Source organism: Cupressus sempervirens, chromosome 4 (genome assembly GCF_028749045.1).
Source record: "Cupressus sempervirens isolate cs-2001-9-10 chromosome 4, ASM2874904v1, whole genome shotgun sequence".
Classification (NCBI taxonomy): Eukaryota; Viridiplantae; Streptophyta; class Pinopsida; order Cupressales; family Cupressaceae; genus Cupressus; species Cupressus sempervirens.
The window spans coordinates 662,507,172-662,528,684 of NC_143121.1; the positions used below are offsets into that span (position 1 = coordinate 662,507,172).

Here is a 21,513-nt window from a genome sequence, read left to right on the forward strand (position 1 = left end):
CTGAAATCTAGAGAACCTTAACTGTGGTTAGAGAATATTAAGTGTGGTCAGCCAGCTTTGAATGCACTTTCTATTATATTTTGGTGTGCATAGCTAGAAATTAATACCTTATTCCTCTATAGTAAACAAAATTTTCCAAAATTTAGGAGTTGAAAAACATCCCAACAAAAACTATAGGGACAATTCTGAGGGTATCAAAAGGAAGAAGACATAATATAATTGTTGCTTAGGTACACATACTCATGCCCCTGGTGCGGGTACTGAGTACTGGTAAATGTATCCAAGTGTTGATACTCAGTGGAGAGCATCATAGCTAAGAACCCTCATTTAGATTTTAGATTTTTGTTTGATTCTTTTGTTTGCATATCAGCTTTTTTCAAACTTTGATACAATATTGATTCACAGTAAACTTTATCACTGTTCGAGTCAGAAGTTTATCATTTGCAATGTCATTGTAATATGATCATGTTTAAAGTTTGTCATCTCTGATATGCATCAGAACATTATGCATGAATTAGTATTTCAAACATATTGCAAATCTACGAGTGAGAAAGCACCTGCAAATTTTATCTCAGTTCTTGTTTTGAAAACTTTTTGTCATGACTCTTATTCTAGATTTTTTTATAAAATATGAAATTATATTTAAAAAAATTGACATACCCAAGTACACTTGTCTCCTATTTTGAAAAATAGCCACAACCATTCTTGAAGTACCCAAGTATCGCTTTCCTTGTGCAACCTTGCATAATATAGATACTTGCTGATGATATATTACAAAGTAATTGGTAAAATACTAGCTTGATATTAACAGAGACCGAGAGGTCAATATATACCAAAAAAAAGAAACTATGTTTTTTCAGGAAACAACCCTGAAGAATAGGAACTTTCTATTCTAGCTGAAAGAAAACAAATAGTTATTTACAGCCTAACTAAATATTAGAAACATTCTAATATATACAATAGATAACCATTAACTAATAGTAGAAGCTATCTATTATAGTAATACACTCCCTTAATGGTTAATCTATCAACAACACCAAGCTGTCTTTTGAATTTGACAAACTTATCAGGACAAAGGGGCTCTGGCGAGAATGTTTGCAATTTGATCTATTGTAAGAACATATTGCAAGACTATTGTTTCGTCTTCAACGAGCTGTTGTATGTAGTGATAGTGAACATCCACATGCTTGGTTCATTCATGGAAGACTTGATTCTATGCTAATTTGATAATGTCTTGACTATCAACAAAGTAGTTGGTCATGCTAGTGACATCTGCATAGCCCCAAGCATCCGACGAAGCCAAACAACTTCACATCCTGCCTTAACAGTCTCTCTCTATTCAGTCTCTGTAGAGGAGACAGAAATTGCCTATTCCTTCTTATTGGTTCATGTGAAGGCACCTGATCCCAAACTGAACACATATCCAGAAGTTGACTTTTCATTGTCAATAGAGCTTGCCCAATCTGAATTTGTGAACCCACCGAGTCTAGGATTAGAACTTTGAGAGTAAAGAATTCTATAATTTGAAGTGCTCTTCACATAACAAAGCACACGCTTTGTTGCCATCCAATGATTAGCCTTGGGAGCTGTCATAAAGAGGGAGATGTAGTTGATTGCGAAGCTGATAACAACCCTAATAGCAGAGAGGCATATGAGGTTGCCTACTAGTTGCTTATATGTAGTATCATCAATAGGAGGAGAATCAGACTTAATTGATACCTTGAGACCTTTCTCCATGGGTGTAGATGCAGGCTTGCAATGCGGCATATGAAATTTGTCTAACAAAGCTCAGTTATATTTAGACTGAGAAATGAATATACTAGAAGACTGTTGCCAAACTTCAACACCTAGGCAATAATGCATGAGCCCAAGGTCAGTCATATCAAAGGACTGGCATAAATTTTGTTTGATTTCCCAAATCAAAGATGTCGAATTGTCAGTGATGATCAAATCATTGACATAAATAACCAGAAGGATGATGTCACTGTTAGTAGTCTTGATGTACAAATTTGAGTTTGAAAAACTCCTCTGGAATTCTTGATGATTGAGGTACTTATCAATTTTCATGTACCATGGTCGGAAGGCCTGCTTCAAGCCATAGTGAGCTTTCACTACTCTAAGAACTTGATGTTCTTCACCAGTAGCCTTGAAACCAAGAGGTTGCGTCATGTAGACCTCTAAGTGGAGATCACCATTCAAGAAAGCACTCTTGACATCCATCTGATGGACCTTCTAACACAATTGTGCTGTCATGGCTAGGATTAATCCGATTGTGCTCATCTTTGTAGTAGGGGCAAAGGTCTCCTAATAATCAATACTTTGAGGCTGAGAAAAGCCTTTTGCAACTAAATGAGTTTTGTACTTATCCAAAGTGCCATACAATTTGTATTTGATTTTGTAAAACCATTTGCAACCAATGAGATTCTTCCTTGGTGGAAGATTTGGAAGGATCCAGGTGTTATTCTTCAACAGGCTCCGGTGTTTAGATGCAATGGCCTATTCCCCCTCCAAAATTCTATTAGCCTAAAAATTGTTTGAGGTTCAAACACATTGTGAATGTTGGCCATAAGAGCAAAGTTAATTGACTTTGTAAGTTTGCTATTTTTCTGAGTTGATCTGTCATCAATGAGCTTATCATTACAAAGATCAACAAGTGTCTTAGCCCACCACTTAGGCCGAAGAGGAGAATGATCAACATTAGTATCAGGAGATGTTCTATGATCAAGTTCCTCATAGAAGAATTTGGATCAAACTCAGACGAAGCATCTAAAAATTTGGGAATTGACTTTGTAGGTTTTGCTCTTTTTTCGAGTTGTTCTCTCATCAATGAGTTCATCATTACGAAGATCAAGAAGTGTCTTAGCCTATCACTTAGGTTGAAGAGGAGAATGACTAACATTAGTATTAGGAGATGTTCTATGATCAGGTTCCTCATCAAAAGAATCTGGATCAAACTCAGATGAAGCATCTAAAAATCTGGGTGATCCTGCAGGAGAAGCTGGAGGTGTCTATATAGGGATCACTAGAGTTGCAGGAGCTACTGAACCTTTCCCATTAGGTGGACCTAATGGAAGTCTAACTCCCAAATCATTAGCTTTCATACATTGATCTGTTGGATCAAGAATACGAGAGACATGCATGAATGACCATCCTTGCTCATCAAAGACTACATCACGACTGTACAGGAGACAAGATGCCTCAATGTTGATCAAGCATCAGGCTTTGTGAAGACTGTTGTATCCAACAAGCATGAGTTTTTGACTTTTGGCATCGAACTTGGTGCTTGATGCATTTGGGATCCAAACTAAAGCAAGGGAACTAAAAACTTTCAGGTGATTAATTTTGGGTTGGTGACCTGATTGGGCCTCTTTCGGAGTCTTACCTTTGACTGCCACTATGGGTGATTGGTTCAAAAAATAAATTGCAGTGTTAACTTCTTCTGCCCAAAACTTCTTCGGAACATGTTTGTGCTTGAGGATAGAATGAGACATCTCGGTGATTGCTTTGTTTTGACATTCAACTACATTGCTCTGTTCTGGTGTGTGGTGTGTTGTGAATTGGCGTTTGATGCCATGAGTATCCAAGAAGCTAGAGAATTTATTAGAATACAATTCCACCCATTGTCTGACCTAAGAGTAGTAATAGATTTTTTAGACTCTTTTTCAATTGAAGATTTAAACTTCTAAAATACAAGAAATGCATTTTATTTTATTTTAAGAAAATATACCCACATTTTTCTATTGAAATAATCAACAAACATAAAATATGTGTATCCAAGAATAGGAGTGGCCATAGGGCTGCAAATATCGGCATGAACAAGCTAAAGTACCTGACAAGCTATTTATGAATTACCACTGGTGAAAGGTGTGCGATGTTCCTTCCTAGCATGACATGCATCACAAACTCCAAATTTTTGAGTCCTAAATCTCTAGCAATTCGAGGACAAGCTCTTCCTAAGCAATTTAAGAGAGATAATGCACATTTAAGTGCACATACTACTAATGCCAATGTGTGGTAAGAGACCGAGCAGCCATAGCTTAGTTTTGGGAATTACCATAATCAATAAGTTGGAAAAGACCATGATCCTCAAGGCCTACTGCAACAATAGTCTAAGTCACGTTACCAGTGATTGTACTTTTGATGTGAACTGAAGGTGACATTCATCTGTGGAGATTGTCGCAACAATTGACTGATTGAGATTGGATTTATTTCCATCCCTAGATCGTAGTACACATTGAGGAAAATGAGATTCCTCCCAACATATCGAATTTGAATGTTGCCTTTTGTCGACAACAGTGTACTCTTCTCTGCCATCAAAAATAGCAGAATTTGAATAAGAGTGGTAGTTAGTAAATTAGTCTTTGCGGTGGGTGAATTGACAAGAGGCACCTGAATCAATATAATAGGCAGACGACTTCACATGATCTGTGATTGTGTTAGCCATGAAGGCGTAAACGTCAAATTTCATCTACTCAGTGTGTTCTGCACTATTTATGTAGTTGGAATAAAGTAACTATTGTGTTAGTACTTGTTAAAGTTAGTGGGATTGGGTAGTTAGGAGGTGAGGGAATATGTCGGTTGGTTTTCCCAACCGACTTGTCTATAAGTACTTGGAATAATGTTAATGTACTCATGATATTTTTGGTATTAGTAAAGAAACCATTTCCTCGCCTACTGGTATTGTGGTATTAAAGGTACATTCCATGTTTTACTTTGTGTATGTCAATTGCATTATTTTGTATCATTTGCATATCTTTGTGTACTTGAGTCATATTTCCACTCTACATTTTTGGCGCTGTTGCTTAAGTCCGAACCTGGAAGTCGGCGGGATGGAGTAATGGGAAGGCGTTTTTTTTGGTTACCACTCATGCAAGTAACAAATAGTGGCGGAAAAGAGGAGGAAATAACCAGGGATGATCAGTTGACACGTGATTTGGTGATGACCTTGGAAGTTGTGGTCGATTAGTATGTACAAAGGGAACCCTGTGAGAGAACAATCCTTGAGGGTACGTTACGGGACGAACTTTCGGTGCCACCAGTTATGTACGATCTCTTGGGAGAGATTCCTTGTCTGTCAGTGTGCAATTTGTTATGAGTAGAAGAGGAAAGAGCTAAGACACAAAGGGAATAGAGGACCAGGGAACGTGATGGGGAGGAACGACAAAATTCCAAAAAGGGAAATAGATAATAAATTGATTCATGCCCCTGATTCCAAACATATATCTGAGGCAAGTACAAGGACAAGGGGATTCCACCAAAACCCAAGAAGGGTTGATTGAGCATACAATCGAGGATATAGCAAATTTGGTCATCTCGGAGACACCAGGAAGTTAGGATACAACAATCTAGAGACACTTGCACAAAGAGATCTTCAACAGATCATAGTTTAGATTAAGAGGATACTTTCAGTAATCAAGAATTAGGCTCCTCGTCTAGAGCAAACTTCTAGTCAGGAGGAGGTGTTCCATTGGGAGGAAGTGTTCCATCGGGAGGGAAGTGTGCCATTGGGAAGAAGTGTTCCACCAAGAGGGAAAAACACCCATATAATGGCAATAGAGAGACAAAAATTGCCAAGGTTCATAGGGGATTGCTCAGAGGATCTTGCCCACCACTGTAAAACATGCATAACAATATGGCAAGCCAACAAAGAAAATGACCCAACTGAGTGGTTAAAAGCTTTCCTTGCTACACTAAGGGGTATAGCCATTGACTGGTATAGCGATCTGGAGGCAGCAAAGAAAAACACATGGAGTAATATCTGCAAAGACTTTGAGGAAGAATTCAGATTCCTGAGGGACGACGATGAAATAGTAACGAAGATTTATAACACGAGACAAGTGAAGAGTGAATCTCTTAAAATCTATAGTAGAAGGCTAAAAGAGCTAATAGGGAAACTTGAGAAGCTGCTTGCGGATGGAGTAAAGAAAAAATGGTTCATTGAAGGATTAACACCGTCCTTTAGGAAAAAGATGAAAATAGTTCCCCCAGCAACCTTTGGGGATGGGCGTACTCGCGCGATGGATAGAGCGAGAGCAAAACTTTCAAGGCAAGAAGGCATGGACGTGCGAGTGAAAGTTCTGAAGAAAGCGAAGAAGAATCCAAAACTATCCAAGCTTTGAGAAAAGACTTGAGGCGATTGATGAAGGAAGTGGCAGGGAGTAAGGAAGAAAAGAAAGAAGGGAAGGAACTCTGGTGCACTAATTGTGAAAAAGAAGGCCATACGAAAGGAGCATGCCCAATGAAAGCATTTTGTGAGATTTGTTAGGTACTGGGGCACGCAATTAAAGATTGTCCCTAAATTTAAAAACATGAAGCGCTCAAGTATTCCTTACCCAAGGGGAGCAATCTACACCACCTTCCACCCCTCTAAAGAATTCAAATACAGAAGCCTCATTAGGGGGATACATAAATAATAGAAGAGGAAGTAATAATAATAGCAACAACAACATGCCTCAATGTCCAATCCAGTATGATTCCAAGGGGGGGCCTATGATCCAATGTAGGAGATGCAATGAATGGGGACATTTTGCATGAGATTGCCAAAGCGGAGGACAAAATGAAGGGATGCTCTGTAAATGGTGTGTTCTAGGCAATCATGAGGATGTGACTTGCTTGACCACAAGGGGGTAAATATGATAGACATTGAAGATCCAGAAGGCGAAATTCTTGCAACAACCAGGATGCAAGCTAGAAAATTAACCTATCCAGATACTACTACGAAGATAGAAAGATTTTAGGAAGCAAAGGACATTCAAGATAGCATGGGAGAGGAAGGAAAGACAAGGCCAGAAAAACTTGCTTCCAATAGGGGTGTACCAAATATTGCGAGGCAAGTACTGGAAATCCCTATCCCAGTAAAAATCTTTGATTTATTAGAAATAATACCCCAGTTGCAGGTAGGGCTAACTCAACGGGCAAACTTGAAATGGACAACTTCAAAGAAAGAGAAGGAAGGAGAAGTATAGACATAAGACAATAGCCAATTCACTATAGGAATGACGAGAACACTAGCGGTAGTAGAGATCGAGATACTAAGGTGCAAGCTTTAAATACCATGGTTGATGGAGGTTCTAGCATAAATGTTTTATTAGAAGAAACATGGAAAGAAATAGGGAATCCTACACTTTGGCCATTGACATTTCCACTAGTGGGAGCCGACCAACATGGAATCAAGAGTATAGGAACCTTGATGGGACAAAATGTCATAGTTGGTACGCAACAATTTTTTTCTGGATTTTGTGGTTATCACTTTAGAGAAGAAAGGGTACAATACAATGCTTTATTAGGTAGGGGATGGTTGGTTGCAACAAAAGCTACCCATAACGGTAAACAAAACACTATCTATTGAGTTTGAAGGAGGAAAGTACATCATAGACCTCAGGAACCAGTCAGTAAGTCAAGACTTGGCATTAAACTTAGAAGGAGAAAACTATGAAGGGATGGAACTAGATGAGGAAGGGGTGCTCAGACTATGGGAATGCTTAGACGATGACAAGTTCCCTTAATGGATTATTCCACTAGCAAATGAGAGACTATGAAGTTTTCCACGTAGAATGTAATATGTTGCAAATACAAGAATTTGAGTCAGAAGGAAGCTATCTAGAGGGATACACAGAGTATAAAGAGAATGGGGTAATAAAGTTATCTACTGTAGATAATAAACCTATCGAAGACCTAGTAAATGAATCTAAGTTAAAAGCATAGTTACACTGCCTTGGGAGACGGTGGGACGAGGGGACAAAGGGGCTTTTATTTGGGGACGACAGGGGGACGGCGGCGGGGGATGGGGGGGGGTGGCGGAAGGAGTAGGGGTGTATATACTATACATATGGTATAGCATATACCATATCAATTGGAATATCATGATTCATGATCAAATGACAAACAAACAATGAACATTAAACATTGAACATCAACAAATAATAAATATTAGTCTAAACTCTATATATTAGCCTTCAAATCAATAGTATGAGTATCTAGATTCTACTATTTAATCGTAATCAATGATCATATGAGTCATGACATAAAGATGATTACAATAAGTATCATGTGCCATGAATCATGATATCAAAATAAGTATATAATGCAAACAAAAACTACAAGTCTCCTAGAGTCCAAATCAAAATGTTAAATCAATGGAGACTCCTTGGCGTCCCCCTACAATGAACGAGACTTCTTGGTGTCCCCCCTCAATGAAGGAGACTCCTTGGCTTCCCCCCACACCCCCACACTCGGAGACCTCTTCTCGTCTTGGAGACATCTCCCCTGTCTTGGAGACCTCTAGCTGTCTCGGAGACGTCTCGCCGTCTTTGACGGTGGAGGCACTCTAAGTGGTGCCGCTCGAAATGCCGAGGCGCCATCCCCCCATCCTGGAGACGTCCCCGTCTCCGAAACGACCCAGTTTTGGGGGGGGGGGGGGATGCGTCCCCATGTTACATTGGTTAAAAGCATATGAAAAAAAAATATAGGAGCAACCAACTATTTTATAAGTATGGGAGGAGGGAAAGAACAAGTAAGAAAAGCAAAAAGTGACGAACTAGAAAACGTTAACCCAAGTCTATATAAAGAGGTCACCGTACTTAGTAGTCATACCAGAGGAAGCAACAGTCGTACATCCTGCACTAGAAGAGGAGAGAACGGTTGTACGAACATTCGTACAACTTACACAAAAAGAAAGTGTAGCTGTACCAGGACATCCATAGAGAGAATGGTGGTAGTTGTACGGAAGAATAGAGAAGTATAGACGAAGGGGGTGACATTCGTACAAAAGGTAGACATTTGTATGGGAGGCATTCGTAGAAAAGGAAAAGGAAGAAATATCCGTACTGTAGAATGCAACTGTACATTAGAAGGTATTAAGAAGAAAGGTGTTCGTACAACATGTGTCTGTACGGCAAGAAGTGTCCATCTGGAAGGCATCTGTACGATAGGAAGTGTCCATCTGGAAGGCATCTGTACGATAGGATGGGTCTGTACGACAGGAAGTGTCTGTTTGGCATAAAGCGTCCATACGGTAGGAGGCAATTAGAAAAAGAACAACTGTACTCACCATCTCCAAGGCAGGAAGCAACAAAAGGCCATATGGTGCTAGTGCATATACACACATAGGCTGTACCACATTGTCATTCGTGGAAGAAGTTTGTTACCAACAGTCACATCACAGTAACGGTTGGTACAAGTGGCAGATATAAACAGTTAAAGAAATTTTGGATTTAATGCATCACCACACAATGGTGAAATTAAGCATAGGAAACTCGAGTAGAGGGAACATTATTGACTCCAAAAAGAAAAAGCCTGCAACAGTGAAAGCAAGGAAAGAGATAAGGAAGATGGCAAAGTGCAAGGGCAAAATAACATAGAAAATCACTACGTAGAATATCACGTTTGAAAGTGTGATGGGAAGCGAGTGTAGGACCTGGTGGGAGAAAGCAAAAGCGGATCATCCTCTGAACAAGACATTATGCACAATAGAGGTAGACAAAATATTTTTCATGCCAATTTTTGAATTAAAGGAGTTTGAACCTATACTGTGCAATTTAATCACAGGATATGATAGGTCATGCCATAAATCTATAGTGCAGTATTTCCAGCAGCAGGTGATAGCTTCTTATTCAATGGAGGAAATAAGTAGGGTTTTCGAAATTCCCAATAGAGGGCAGGAACTAGAAAAAACCCTTATGAGAGGACAAAAAGAAGTGGTTGAAACTAATGTGCCCGAAAAGATCTTTTAAAATATGGAATGTGAAGGAATTTTGAAGAACAATAGGGGTTTCAAGAAAGTTTTCATTGTAAATGATGAATGGTGATGTATTGTAGATTTGGTGAAAAGTAAGCTCATAGCCTACAACCGTATTTCAGACATTGCCCTCTGGATGTTGTTGCTCGTGTTGGATGGATTGTATAAAGCGAAGGAATATAACTGAGCTCAATTTCTTTCTGATAGACTTAGGGAATTCATGGAGTTGAAACATAAGGCCTTTTACATGCCACATCATGCTGCAACTTTATTTTTAGGAGTACGGACTCAGGGGAGTAGCGAGCATCAAGTGACATTGATACCAGCCAATAGAGTGGAACCCTACAAGCTTGCTCAGACATATTGGTTCCATATGGCCACCATGAGTGTAGGATCTCACAGCGGTGGCAAACCAAAGAAAAAGAAATCGAAACAGGTAGTAGTGGCTAAGATGCTTGAATAGGATGAGGAGGACGAAGAGAGTTCAGAAGAGGAGGCCAACGATACAAATTCATCTTCCTCCGACTCCCAAGAGGCAGAAATACTAAGTCACCCGAAGGGGACCCCACGGGAAGTTACTTTCTTACCAACCACGGAGGGGCCGCTTCTATCTGGAATATCGAAATCTCCAGAGATTTACCATAACCACAATATTATTGGTGAAGACGAAGGAATGACTATAGTAGATAGTTCTACCCCAAACCACTAAAGAGTCCAAGGAGCAGGCGATAGGCAACAAATTCCAACATGGGGGGCTTCGAGATTCACTTTAGAGGGTGGCACAACTAATCTCTCCAGAACAACACACTCGTACCAAAGTAGTGGATTTGAGGTGCCAAATAAGTGTGCGCATAAGGTGAGGTTGTAGACACCTCTGGGGCCAAAAGTAGTACATCTAGTTGCTCTCGTCGTGTAGTCGACATGAACAGTGGATAACCAGTAGGGAGAAATTCACCCTTAGTAGAGTATGATGACTATGGCTATGCTGCATACGGTTGTGGAGGAGGCCAACAGAAGACTTGAGGAAGAAGGCATGGTGTCTTGACCCCTAGGGGTAATTGTTGAGGAACAGGTAGAGATACAATGCGAGTGTGGGGAACCTCCTGACATGGCTTCTTTTGCAGCCAAGGCAGAGTTGTTTTTTATTGAGTTGCATGCCATGGAGCATTCTACTAGGGAGCTCATGCAACAGGCTAGGTCTCGAAATCTGGAAGCTTTCATAATAGCAGTGGAAGCTTTGGCCGCATTTATGTAGATTGGCTGCCATACGGATTGGGCACTATTAGAGTAGGGTGGACATTTACAGGACATGACCGCAACATGGGCAAGCAGTTGTATCATTTCCAGTGGACAGGAACAATCGCCGCCTCTCATGGTGGCCCTTGTAATTATGGAAGTTGTCTTTCAGGGGATTTTCTTGGAACTTTAGCATGAAAAATGCTTGGCTAAGGTGTGGGGGTGGGAAAGGCAAAATCTTGAACATCAGTGGGAAGCAAAAAAAGTTGCCATATAGGAAGCTTGGAAGATAGAGAAAGTTGAACTGGGAAGCAAAGTCGCTACAATAGAAGTAAAAATAAATGGACGCCTTAAGGGTTACAAGGTGTGTGGACAAAACAAAAGACAGTTGAATGTGACTTGCAACGCCTACGAGGAGCTCCGAGTACAGGGATGTCCTCCCATCCCCCTTCTTAAAATCAAAGTTCTTTTTGTGTTCCATGTTTAGCACTCGTTTGGAACACGACTTCTTTTATTTGTGGGGGGGATAGATGTAGTCGGAATAAAGTATCTACTGCGTTAGTAGTTGTTAAAGCTAGTCAAGTTGGGTAGTTAGGAGGTGAGAATGCATTGGTTGGTTTTCCCAACCAAACAACCCTCTATAAGTATTTGGAATAATGTCAATGTACTCATGATGTTTTTGGTATTAATAAATAAACCGTTTCCTCACCTACTGGTGTTGTGGTATTAAAGGTACATTCCATGTTTTACTTTGTGTATCTCAATCACATTATTTTGTATCACGAGTCATATTTCCAGTCTACAGTTTGCTTTGGGCTGTGAACCTGATTGCTTAGATTGGGTAGGTAAATATTTTCGACATTTAACCTTAATGTGGCCAAACTTGTGCCAATAGTTGCATTGAATGTTCTTCTGGGAGCCTTCTGAAGCTGGAGTAGTTGACTTCTTCTGAGAAGATTGCTATGTAGTATCCCAAATAGGATATTTGTTGGATTTTCCTTAAAAATACACTTACAAATAAAACTTTGCCGATAATTTACACCACATTTGAAAAACTAGAAGAATTTTCCTATTAAATCACTTTCCTCAGATATAACATTCGGATTCGGTGTACACAAAATCAGATACAGTGCTATAATAAACCAGAAGATTCTTCAAATAAATATAACCCGTTATTTTGCAATAACATTCAAAATATCAACATGCAACCATGGATTACAAATTGGTATGATAAATCCAAAGAACTTTTATAATTCCTTAAACAGTGATGTTGCCTTTTACAACAGCAATATAACAACCGGCAATTGAACGTAATACACAGAAAACCAGTCCTAAAGACAGATTCAACAGTTGGATTGGAATGATAGGGTAAGAACCTGTAAGCGGAAATGAAACACTTGGAATGATGTTTCCTGGGACAATGGGTTTGCATCCACTGCCTGCTTGCACGAGGGGCTACGTCCTCACACGGGCTGAAAGTTGAAGCTTTCTAAAAACTCTCCAAGAGAGAAAATTGAACTAAATAGTAAAATCAAGCATGCAAAAGGAAGGAGTCTCTTCTCTTTTTATTCTCTCAATGAAAACCCTTCGACTTCCTTTCTGGGTTTCGTCTTGTCCCTCCTCGTCCTTTTGTGACCACAAAGAATATTAATTTGACCTCTAATAATAATTCTCTGGCTTACATAGTCAAATTTAATATTATAAATTCGTTCCCTCTTAACTATTCTAATGTCCCCAAAGAAGGGACATTACATGCTAAGACTTGCCTTATTCTTTTGAAAGGATTTAGTAGCAAAGGCTTGCTTGGTGGTGGAGTTGGAACTGCTACCAAACTGTTGTTTCTATCGATCTTGTTGAAGAAGAAGTGTGTAGGGATGTGTGAATTTCAAAGCAACACCAGAAGCGACGTTGACACTATTGATAAAATGATAATCGGATTTGGGTAAACTTTTGAGAGTGATGACCACAATGTCCTCTTCCTCCATCTTGCGACCAATAGCAAGCAATTGATCATGAATTTTCGAAATCGTTTTTAGGTGAGTCTGAAGTAATGTTCCTTCATCCATGATAATAGAAAGCAGATTGTTCTTCAAAAAGAAAGCTCTGCTTTTGTCAAAAGTCTTATGAAAATTCATGAGCTTTGCCCATATCTTGGCAATTCTCTTGCCGCATGGAACTTGAGAGAGCTGATTATCAGCTATGATAATTTGAGAAGCATCAGTGCATTTTGATTATTCAGATCGTATCTATCTTGATCAGTACTAGGGGTAGTCAGACATTGTGTAACACCCAAAACAATCTAATCAGTATTCCAATATTCAAAAATTGCTATTATTCGTTGCTTACAAGTGCCATAATTTCAACCATTGAATTTGAATTGTTCTCGAGCAAAATATTAGTCCGGAAAAAATGGAAGACCTAGAAAAATTGAGGCTCCCAAAAAAATTTGATGACAACCCAGTTGAGCTCTTGAAATTGAGCAAGAATATTTAATTAAAAAAAAATTTTCAGCCCAAAAATTAGGGTTTCGAACAAAAACGTCTTGGACTAAAAAGAAATTTGAAATGAATAGCAGATTTGTAGAGAAAACATTGTTTTTGGACACAAATCTGTTATTGAGGGTTTTAAGAAACCCTTGACGCTGCTCCCAGCCCTAGATGTGTAGAAAAAATGGAAGAAAATGCCCAAAAACCAGCCATGTTTTATTGCAAAAATGGCTCTAAAAAATGCCAAAAAAACCTACAAATCGTGATTGAAAATCTCTATGAATCACGCCTGGAAAAAAAAGACAAATATCATGGAAGTTCGCATGCAAAAGTTCATTGGAAATTGCGTCCAAGGAAAATGCGAAAATAGGGCACAAATCACATCCAAGAAAATGCAAAAAATACAGAAAAAATGGTCCTAGACTCTATTTGCAATTTTCACCACAGTCAGATCTTTCAAAACGGAAACCCTAGTTGGATTGTAGAGAGAGTTGTAAGAATAGTTCCGATTTTTTATAGCAAATAACTTCAAAAGAATTTATAATTTTTTCGAGAAAGTTTAAAGTATTTGCTGTGCTACCATATTACGAATTAATTGGTAAAATACTTGTTTGATATTAATAGAGACTGAGAGGTCAATATATACAAAAGAATGAAATGATGTTTCCTTAGGAAACGATCATAAAAAATAGTAACTTTCTATTCTAGCTGAAAGAAAACGAACAGTTATCTACAACCTAACTAAATATGAGAAACATTCTAATATTTACAATAGATTACAAATAGATAACCATCAATTAATAACAGAAGCTATCTATTATCGTAATACAATATATGTGGTAAATAGCACTGAACACATCGGTGAATGTTTCATATGTACACACTGTAGCTCCTACTTGTAAAAAGATCTCAATGAAAGATGAGAGTTAAGTACCAAATTTTGATGAAGACACAAGCATCAACAATATACCATTAGTACATATACTAAATTCCCTGTTTTTCTTGCTAAGTGAATATGTCATAAAATTATTTTAATAGTTGCATGTGTTTACGTACATTCTCAATTTCCACGATTACTTTGATACAGGCCTAGTATTTTCTATGGTTGTCCAGAATCATTGTGTTATCACAAGATATCCAAACTGTAAAGAGCTGTCTTAAATAAATTAAGGTCAATATACCTCATAATGGAAGATGCATTGTTACGCTCAACAGTCCATTACCAAATCTGTAAACTTCAATTGCATTTATTAAGAAAAGAGTTTCCTTTGGACAATATATATAGAATATCAAGATGGAGATGTCGTACAGTAAAGATAGTAAAGCAAGACACTACACCTAGGGCAATGATGAGGTTTGTCTAGCCTAGGGCTATAATAAAGTGTTTCCATTGGACAATATATAGAGAATATCGAGATGGAGATGTAGGACAGTAAAGATAGCAAAGCAAAACACTACAACTAGAGCAATTATGAGGCTAGTTGAGCCTAGGGCTATAATAAGTGTAATGCAGAGGTTGGTTCAACCTAATAATTTAATAAGGGCAATACAGATGGTAATGTGGTAAACAACAAGAGGCAAGACCCTAGCTGTTTCTGTGGTGTACCTGGTGTTAAGTAGAATTGCATACAAATAAATAATTGATAATAAGAACACAGGAATACCCTTGCTGTTTCTGTGGAGGTAGGTACAGTACCCTGGGAAAACCCTCCTACATATGAGAAAATCTGGGCCACACCAATAACTGCTACTTTATTGAATGATAATAATAAGTCTCACAGAACACGGCTCACAACCTTTTGAGCTTTTACACAAAGAATGAATCAACAGAACTCCCCTTACAAAATAATGAATTTGAAACTACACACAAACGGGAACTGCCTATAGAGATAATAATAAAACAACCTTCACACTGTCTCTTGCAAATACATACTACAATAGCCTCAATGATACTATTCTTGATAAACAATAATCATCAATATCCAAATGAAAGACAACCTTGCTTTCATTAGGACTGTGTAACCATGAACCTTTGCCGATACATGAAAAATGGCAGAACAAGAATAATCAACTTTATTATCTCCTACTCCCGTGTGCATGAGCTGATTACAATTGTCACTAAGTGCCGTTCATATTCAAGAGATCATAACACTTAATATTACTAATTTCCGCAACACATGAAATAACGGCAGTCACGGGAATGAGACATTTCAAAGCATCTCCATATTATTTTAATGAATGATATAAAGAGACGAGAGTGAATACATCAGTAGCCATGGCTTCTATGGTTATAAATTTGGTGACACTACATATGATGTAGCTTTTGAATCTGCAGCAGTTCAAGTTTCTTCAATGAATGACAGCCTTGCACATGCATGACTTGGAGATAAGAAACGGTGTCTAAGAACCAATATTTGAAATAAGGTAGGAAAATATAGCTGAGAAATGACGGTCTCCCAGAATACAATCATAGATGGCATGAAGGAAAAGAACCACAATACTGATATGATCATCTCAGGAATGCAGGTAGCTGCTGCAGCTACCTAACTTCAACACCTGGGGTGCGTCTGTCTTTTCTTTTTTCTTTTCTCTTTTTAAAAATAGGGGATTGTCTTGGGGACATTTCTTGCGTGTCCCTGAAAGTTTGAAACCTCTCCAGTGCAGAGACATGCATATTGTAAGGGGCTGGATACTTGTGGAACATAGTGTATTTGAGTTTTAAAATTCAATGAAATAATCCTATTCCAGAAGATCAGCTATCCATGCCTAGCCCTAGGAGGATTTATTCCACGAGTGTGATACACCTGGTTGTATGCAGGCCAAGCACCTGCTGCCGCCCTTTTTCTCTGTAATACAAAGGCATGCAGCATTCATTTTTATGTATGTTCTTTGTTATTCACGATATGCATAAGATAGAGCTCTCTTACAGCCTTGTTATTAAGTAGCTTCACTTGTTTTAGCTTAGGGCTGAGCGAAATTCCTTTTATGTGGGATTTGCTCTAGTCTAAACCACCCTACAGAATGAACTGTTGCATTCAGTGACTGATGTTAAATGAAGATGGGTGTTGGTGCTGTACTGATGCATCACATAATGAAATTTTATATGGTGTCTGTCAATTGAGGGGTAGACCGTAGGATGATATGTTTAAGCAAATGATTTAAGATATGGTACAATAATAAAGTTGGCTTATTAGCTTTTTGGAAATTTTTAAGTTGATGGCATTTTATGCTTTGCTTCAACAGAGCAGATGGGCAGGAATTGGTGGTTGACAACAAATTTTTAAGAATTAACTATCCGAGTTTGGTAAGTGAACTCTTATTTTGTCTAATTTTGTGCTTATTTGCCGAAAATACATTCTTATCTTTCTACTTTAGGCTTCCAATGTGAGGGATATTAAAATTTGTGGTTAAATATCAAGATCTAATTGCACTCAACTGGGGACGTTGCTTTTATAACTGTTTTAAAGATAGAAAATCTAATTGATAACTATAATGCATTGCAGTTGATTGATTTTTATGAACAGCATCTCCGATACAGCACTGTACAGTAGAAATGCAAAGAGTAAGCTATAAAGTAGTTGTAATGACACTGTAGTTTGTCAGTAGATGTCTTCTAAACTCACTGCAATTTAGTCGATCAAGGAATGACCAATGTAAATGTTCAAAGCTGTGTGTGGAAGGTGCGTTGCTGCACATTTTTATCAGGTTTTGTGGATACTGTGACCAACCATTGTGCACAGGAATTTTAATGTCGGTTATTTGACATTTGTGGCGAGCTTTGGCTCATCTTTGTTGATATTATTGTTTTGTGATCAAGTGGAATGAGTGAAGCAGTTAATGCCCAATCCAAGCATGATATTTTGTACTGACTTAACTACTGAAAATCTTCGTTTAGAACCTATTTATGAAATGTCTACACATTTTTTCAATAATTGCATTGCTATTTGCTTTATATGATTGCATTTTATTTTGGGAACTATGCTTGATTTGGTTAATAGATTCAGAAAATTTCTATATTACTAATAATGCTGCGTGTTTCCTGATGATAAGTATCTTCACTGCACAAATGGATAAACGTCTTATGATACATGCTCATATTTGCAATTATCTATTTGTTTGGAACTGAAAAATCAAAGGAACAGATTTATCAAATATACTGTTATAATTTACTGTGTTGAAGTTCTGATAAATATGGAGATGTATATTTAATACTCAACATTACCTTTTCTGGTATCTTGATTTCTTAAGAGTCAGTTTCTTCAGAATCTGAAGTAACTGTACAGCCATGGTTGACATGATTATAGGAAGCATATAGGCTAGTTTTAAACAAGTATTACACTATACTGAAGATTTATCAAACTTGGCTATTAGTTTCTCTTTGAAGTAAAGTTTATGCTTTAGTGAGAATGAAGAAATTTTGCCATCTGCACTTTGATTTTTTTAATCTGCTTTTATATGTAAGTTAGAATAATAATAATTTTTTACAAATTTTGTTGCCTAGAAATATTCAATTTCTATTTATGAAATTGGAGATTTACATATGTATACGTATCTAGACTAGTATGCTTATTTTCAGTGTATTTTGGCTACTTCCAGAGTTAATGTTATCTGAGCTGTCTTGCGAAACTGAGTGTTTGTCAATGCAATATTCTTGCTTCTCTATATTTATCCAATTATTAGGTTATTTATTTTGACTAGCTACAATTTATCTTAAAAGTGTATTAGCTCCCGAAAGAAGTAGCTTATTGGTTACCACTGAAAATAGTGACCAATAATCATGATCCCCTATATCCGTTTCTGTATAGATTGGTTAATTTATGGCAACAAAAAACTGTGATAGACTGGTTGATTTCTGCCATTATTTTCTTTAGTGTACGGTAAGAGTTTATAATGTTTCGTAACGATGTTTCTAGTTCAAGTGCATGCTTGTGAAAGCAAGAGGCAAAGATGCATTGTGGTGCATTGTATTTTCATTTTAAAAATAAAGGAAATTGGATAACTCACAAATCCAACAGGAAAATATACGTAGAGGCTATCAGCTAGTAATGTCCCAAAGATAGACTATTAGGAAGGCATATATAGCTTAGATCGAGCATTGTATTATCCGTTCTATGCGTGAAGTTGAACAAAAACATTATCATGTATGTCTGCCCAATACATAGGAGGCACATTATGTATATAATAATCTCTGAGCTTATCACATCGGTAATATCTGGCGAGTATACAAATTCCAGTTGTTCAGAAGTAGACGATTTAATGAGGATGGAAGGCACCAAGAGAATGTATAACCTGCTATTTGTGCATTTTGTAATGACAGTTTATTTTGGGTTTGTATATGTATTTGGTGTTGTTATATTTATCATAGAAGTAAAATTTGAAAAAAAACAATCAATAATAATAATTATAAATTGCATTGTTTAATGTTCTTTGTTTTAAATGAAATTCATTGCATGGTTAAGTTTAAACAATTTATGTATTTATTTGCATGGTGAGTTCTATACATACAATAAGGATTATGTGAAAAATATAGATACAATATAATACAATTTTGGTGATGGCTTTATGGGTTCAATAGGAGATTTTTTTGGGTGATAGTTTTTTTTTTTTTTTAATACTCTGATAACTTTTTGCGTTCTTTTATCTAACATTATAATGATAATATCAACAAAAATGTATATGATTTTGCATTTTCATATTGAAAGGTAAGAAGATGAGTATGATGGTTTGTGGGTTGTATGGCCAAAAAATACATTTAAAATCAAAATTTGAGAGGATTCTTTGTAGATAGTTTGCAACTTTAGCTTATGAGTTTAGTACTTGAAGAGTACTTCAATTTTGTGTTCTTAATGTTCTCATTATATACAATATGATTTTGATATTGTTATCAGAATGTTTTTTGTTTGTTCTACATCTAATTTATTAGAGATTTAATTGAGTTCCAAAAGTTGTTAAGCATAGAGGGTGTGAACTTATATAATTTTGTCTCTTAAAATTTTAAAATTTTCAAGTGTATTAGATGTTGAAGGTGAGATTTGGATTCTCTCCATTTAAGTTCATATTGGTTGGCATATGAGATTTTGTAGTAGCTTTTCTATTTAAAACAAAACAATACCATGCTTTGTATTCTTTTTTCATTAGCTTGCTTGCTTAAATCTTGTTATGATACTACTTATTCTAGATAAAATATATTTGACAATTTATTTCACAAGTATTGTTATAATTTAAGAAATATGTGATATTGGTATATATGCTTACTTGGTCTAAATAATTTAAGGGCACTTTGTTACAAGGTCATTGAGATTGCTTTGGAATATTTCAAAACACTTTTTTAATGCTCGACCTAAGCTTTGTTACTTTGGTTAAGCAATTTCATCCTTCACATTTTTATTTTCATGGATCCCTTTTCTATGTGTAGGCTTGTTTGAGTTTTGTTAAGATAAAATATATTTTAGTCAAGTAATATTAGCCAATCTAAATAATTTAAGGGCAATTTGTTATAAGGTCATTGAGATTGCTTTGAAATATTTCAAAACACTTTTTTGATGCTTGACCTAAGCTTTGTTACTTTGGTTAAGCAATTTTATCCTTCACATTTTTATTTTCATGGATCCCTTTTCTATGTGTAGGTTTGTTTGAGTTTTGTTAAGATATAATATATTTTAGTCAAGTAATAGCAGCCAATTTATGTATAAGTTGTTTATTTGTCACAATCTAGGAGGTATCTCTAATGTTAATATTTATCTATAGTTATATCTAGAGAATCTAAGGGTGTTGTCTTTGAGGAGATTAGAACGACTTATAAAGTTGCGAGGAACTTTGAACTTATTTGAAGTGTCACTAAACTTTGTTACTATGGTTGAGTTACTTTGACAACATTAGTTGCAAAGTTATCTCAATCTTATCTTTGGACATATGACAAATCATATACACAAACTTGTAAGGGATTTGAACTCTTCAAAACTATTAACATTTTGTTATGTACTATTGAATGCAATATAATAAGTGATATTGAACATAAATAAAAAATCTAAATTAAATAATTGATTGGCTTAATTATATTTGCTCTAAATCTTTTAGCTATTCAAATGCTTTTAATTTTTTAATAAAACTTCTTATCCCTTTTGATAGATTTCTTTAGTTTTTTCGTTATAAACCTTAATTAAAAAATCTTATACTTTTGGTTTAGCAAATTTCTCTAAACATTGTTGTTGCTATGGTACTTATTGATGATGTTTGTGGGTATTAACATCAAGGTGTATGCATAATGAATCTTGAATTTGTATGTATTTAGAATTTGTATATACTTGGACTCATTTTGTATTTGAGAGTATTATTATTACTTAGTGACGACGTTCTTGTGGATATTCATCAATGTGTATTAATAATATATTATAGACCCAAAGCTTGTTCAAGGGTGTAGAGTGGGTAATCCTTGAGTTGGTAAGGCATTAGCTTCAAAATGGATAAACTCAAAACAAGATCGAATTAATTTTAATTTTGATGGTGCCTCTAAGGTCAACTTAGGGATGTGTGGTGCAGGTTGCATAATTAGAGATTGGAGTGGAAACACATTGACAATAAGAGCCTTGAGATTGGGAAAGGGGATGAATACTGAGTTGGAAATGCAAGAACTTACTTAGTAGTCAGAAATGATAGACAATTTGGGATAGAAAGTTCCAATTGTAAGGGGATTCTATGGTAACAATATTGGCTTTATCTAACAAATTGTTTGAGATGCAGTAATTGAATAGGTTTGTCAAACTTATTAGAGCAATGTTGATTGATTTAAAAAAGTTTAGAATAATACATGTAAGGAGGGAAGGCAATTGAAAAGTTGATGCGATGTCAAAATTGGAGGAAGATTGACAGAAGTAGACAAAGAAGAAATAATGGAGGTTTTCAAATTAATTGAAGGAGAATTAGGTTGGAGTTACTGGAATAGTATTTGGTTGCTAGCTTATGGTCTTAGCTTCAAATTTTAATTTTAATTTAAATCAACAAAGGCAACTAATAAGGAAGTTGGATAAACGACCCATGTGTGATTTTAACACCTAT

At 36.6% G+C, this 21,513-nt stretch overlaps 1 protein-coding gene across 1 annotated transcript in view; it reads left to right on the plus strand.

The window, feature by feature from the left end:
- The window catches only part of LOC149562997 (chromo domain protein LHP1-like), a 62,018-nt gene extending 44,628 nt beyond the window's left edge, over positions 1 to 17,390 (plus strand). The window contains exons 5-6 of the mRNA XM_089826435.1: positions 16,702 to 16,762; positions 16,962 to 17,390. Of these exons, the coding sequence (XP_089682561.1) occupies positions 16,702 to 16,762; positions 16,962 to 17,009 (109 nt within the window). The 3' untranslated portion in view covers positions 17,010 to 17,390. The remainder of the gene's footprint in view (positions 1 to 16,701; positions 16,763 to 16,961) is intronic.
- The last annotated feature ends 4,123 nt before the right edge of the window (positions 17,391 to 21,513 follow it).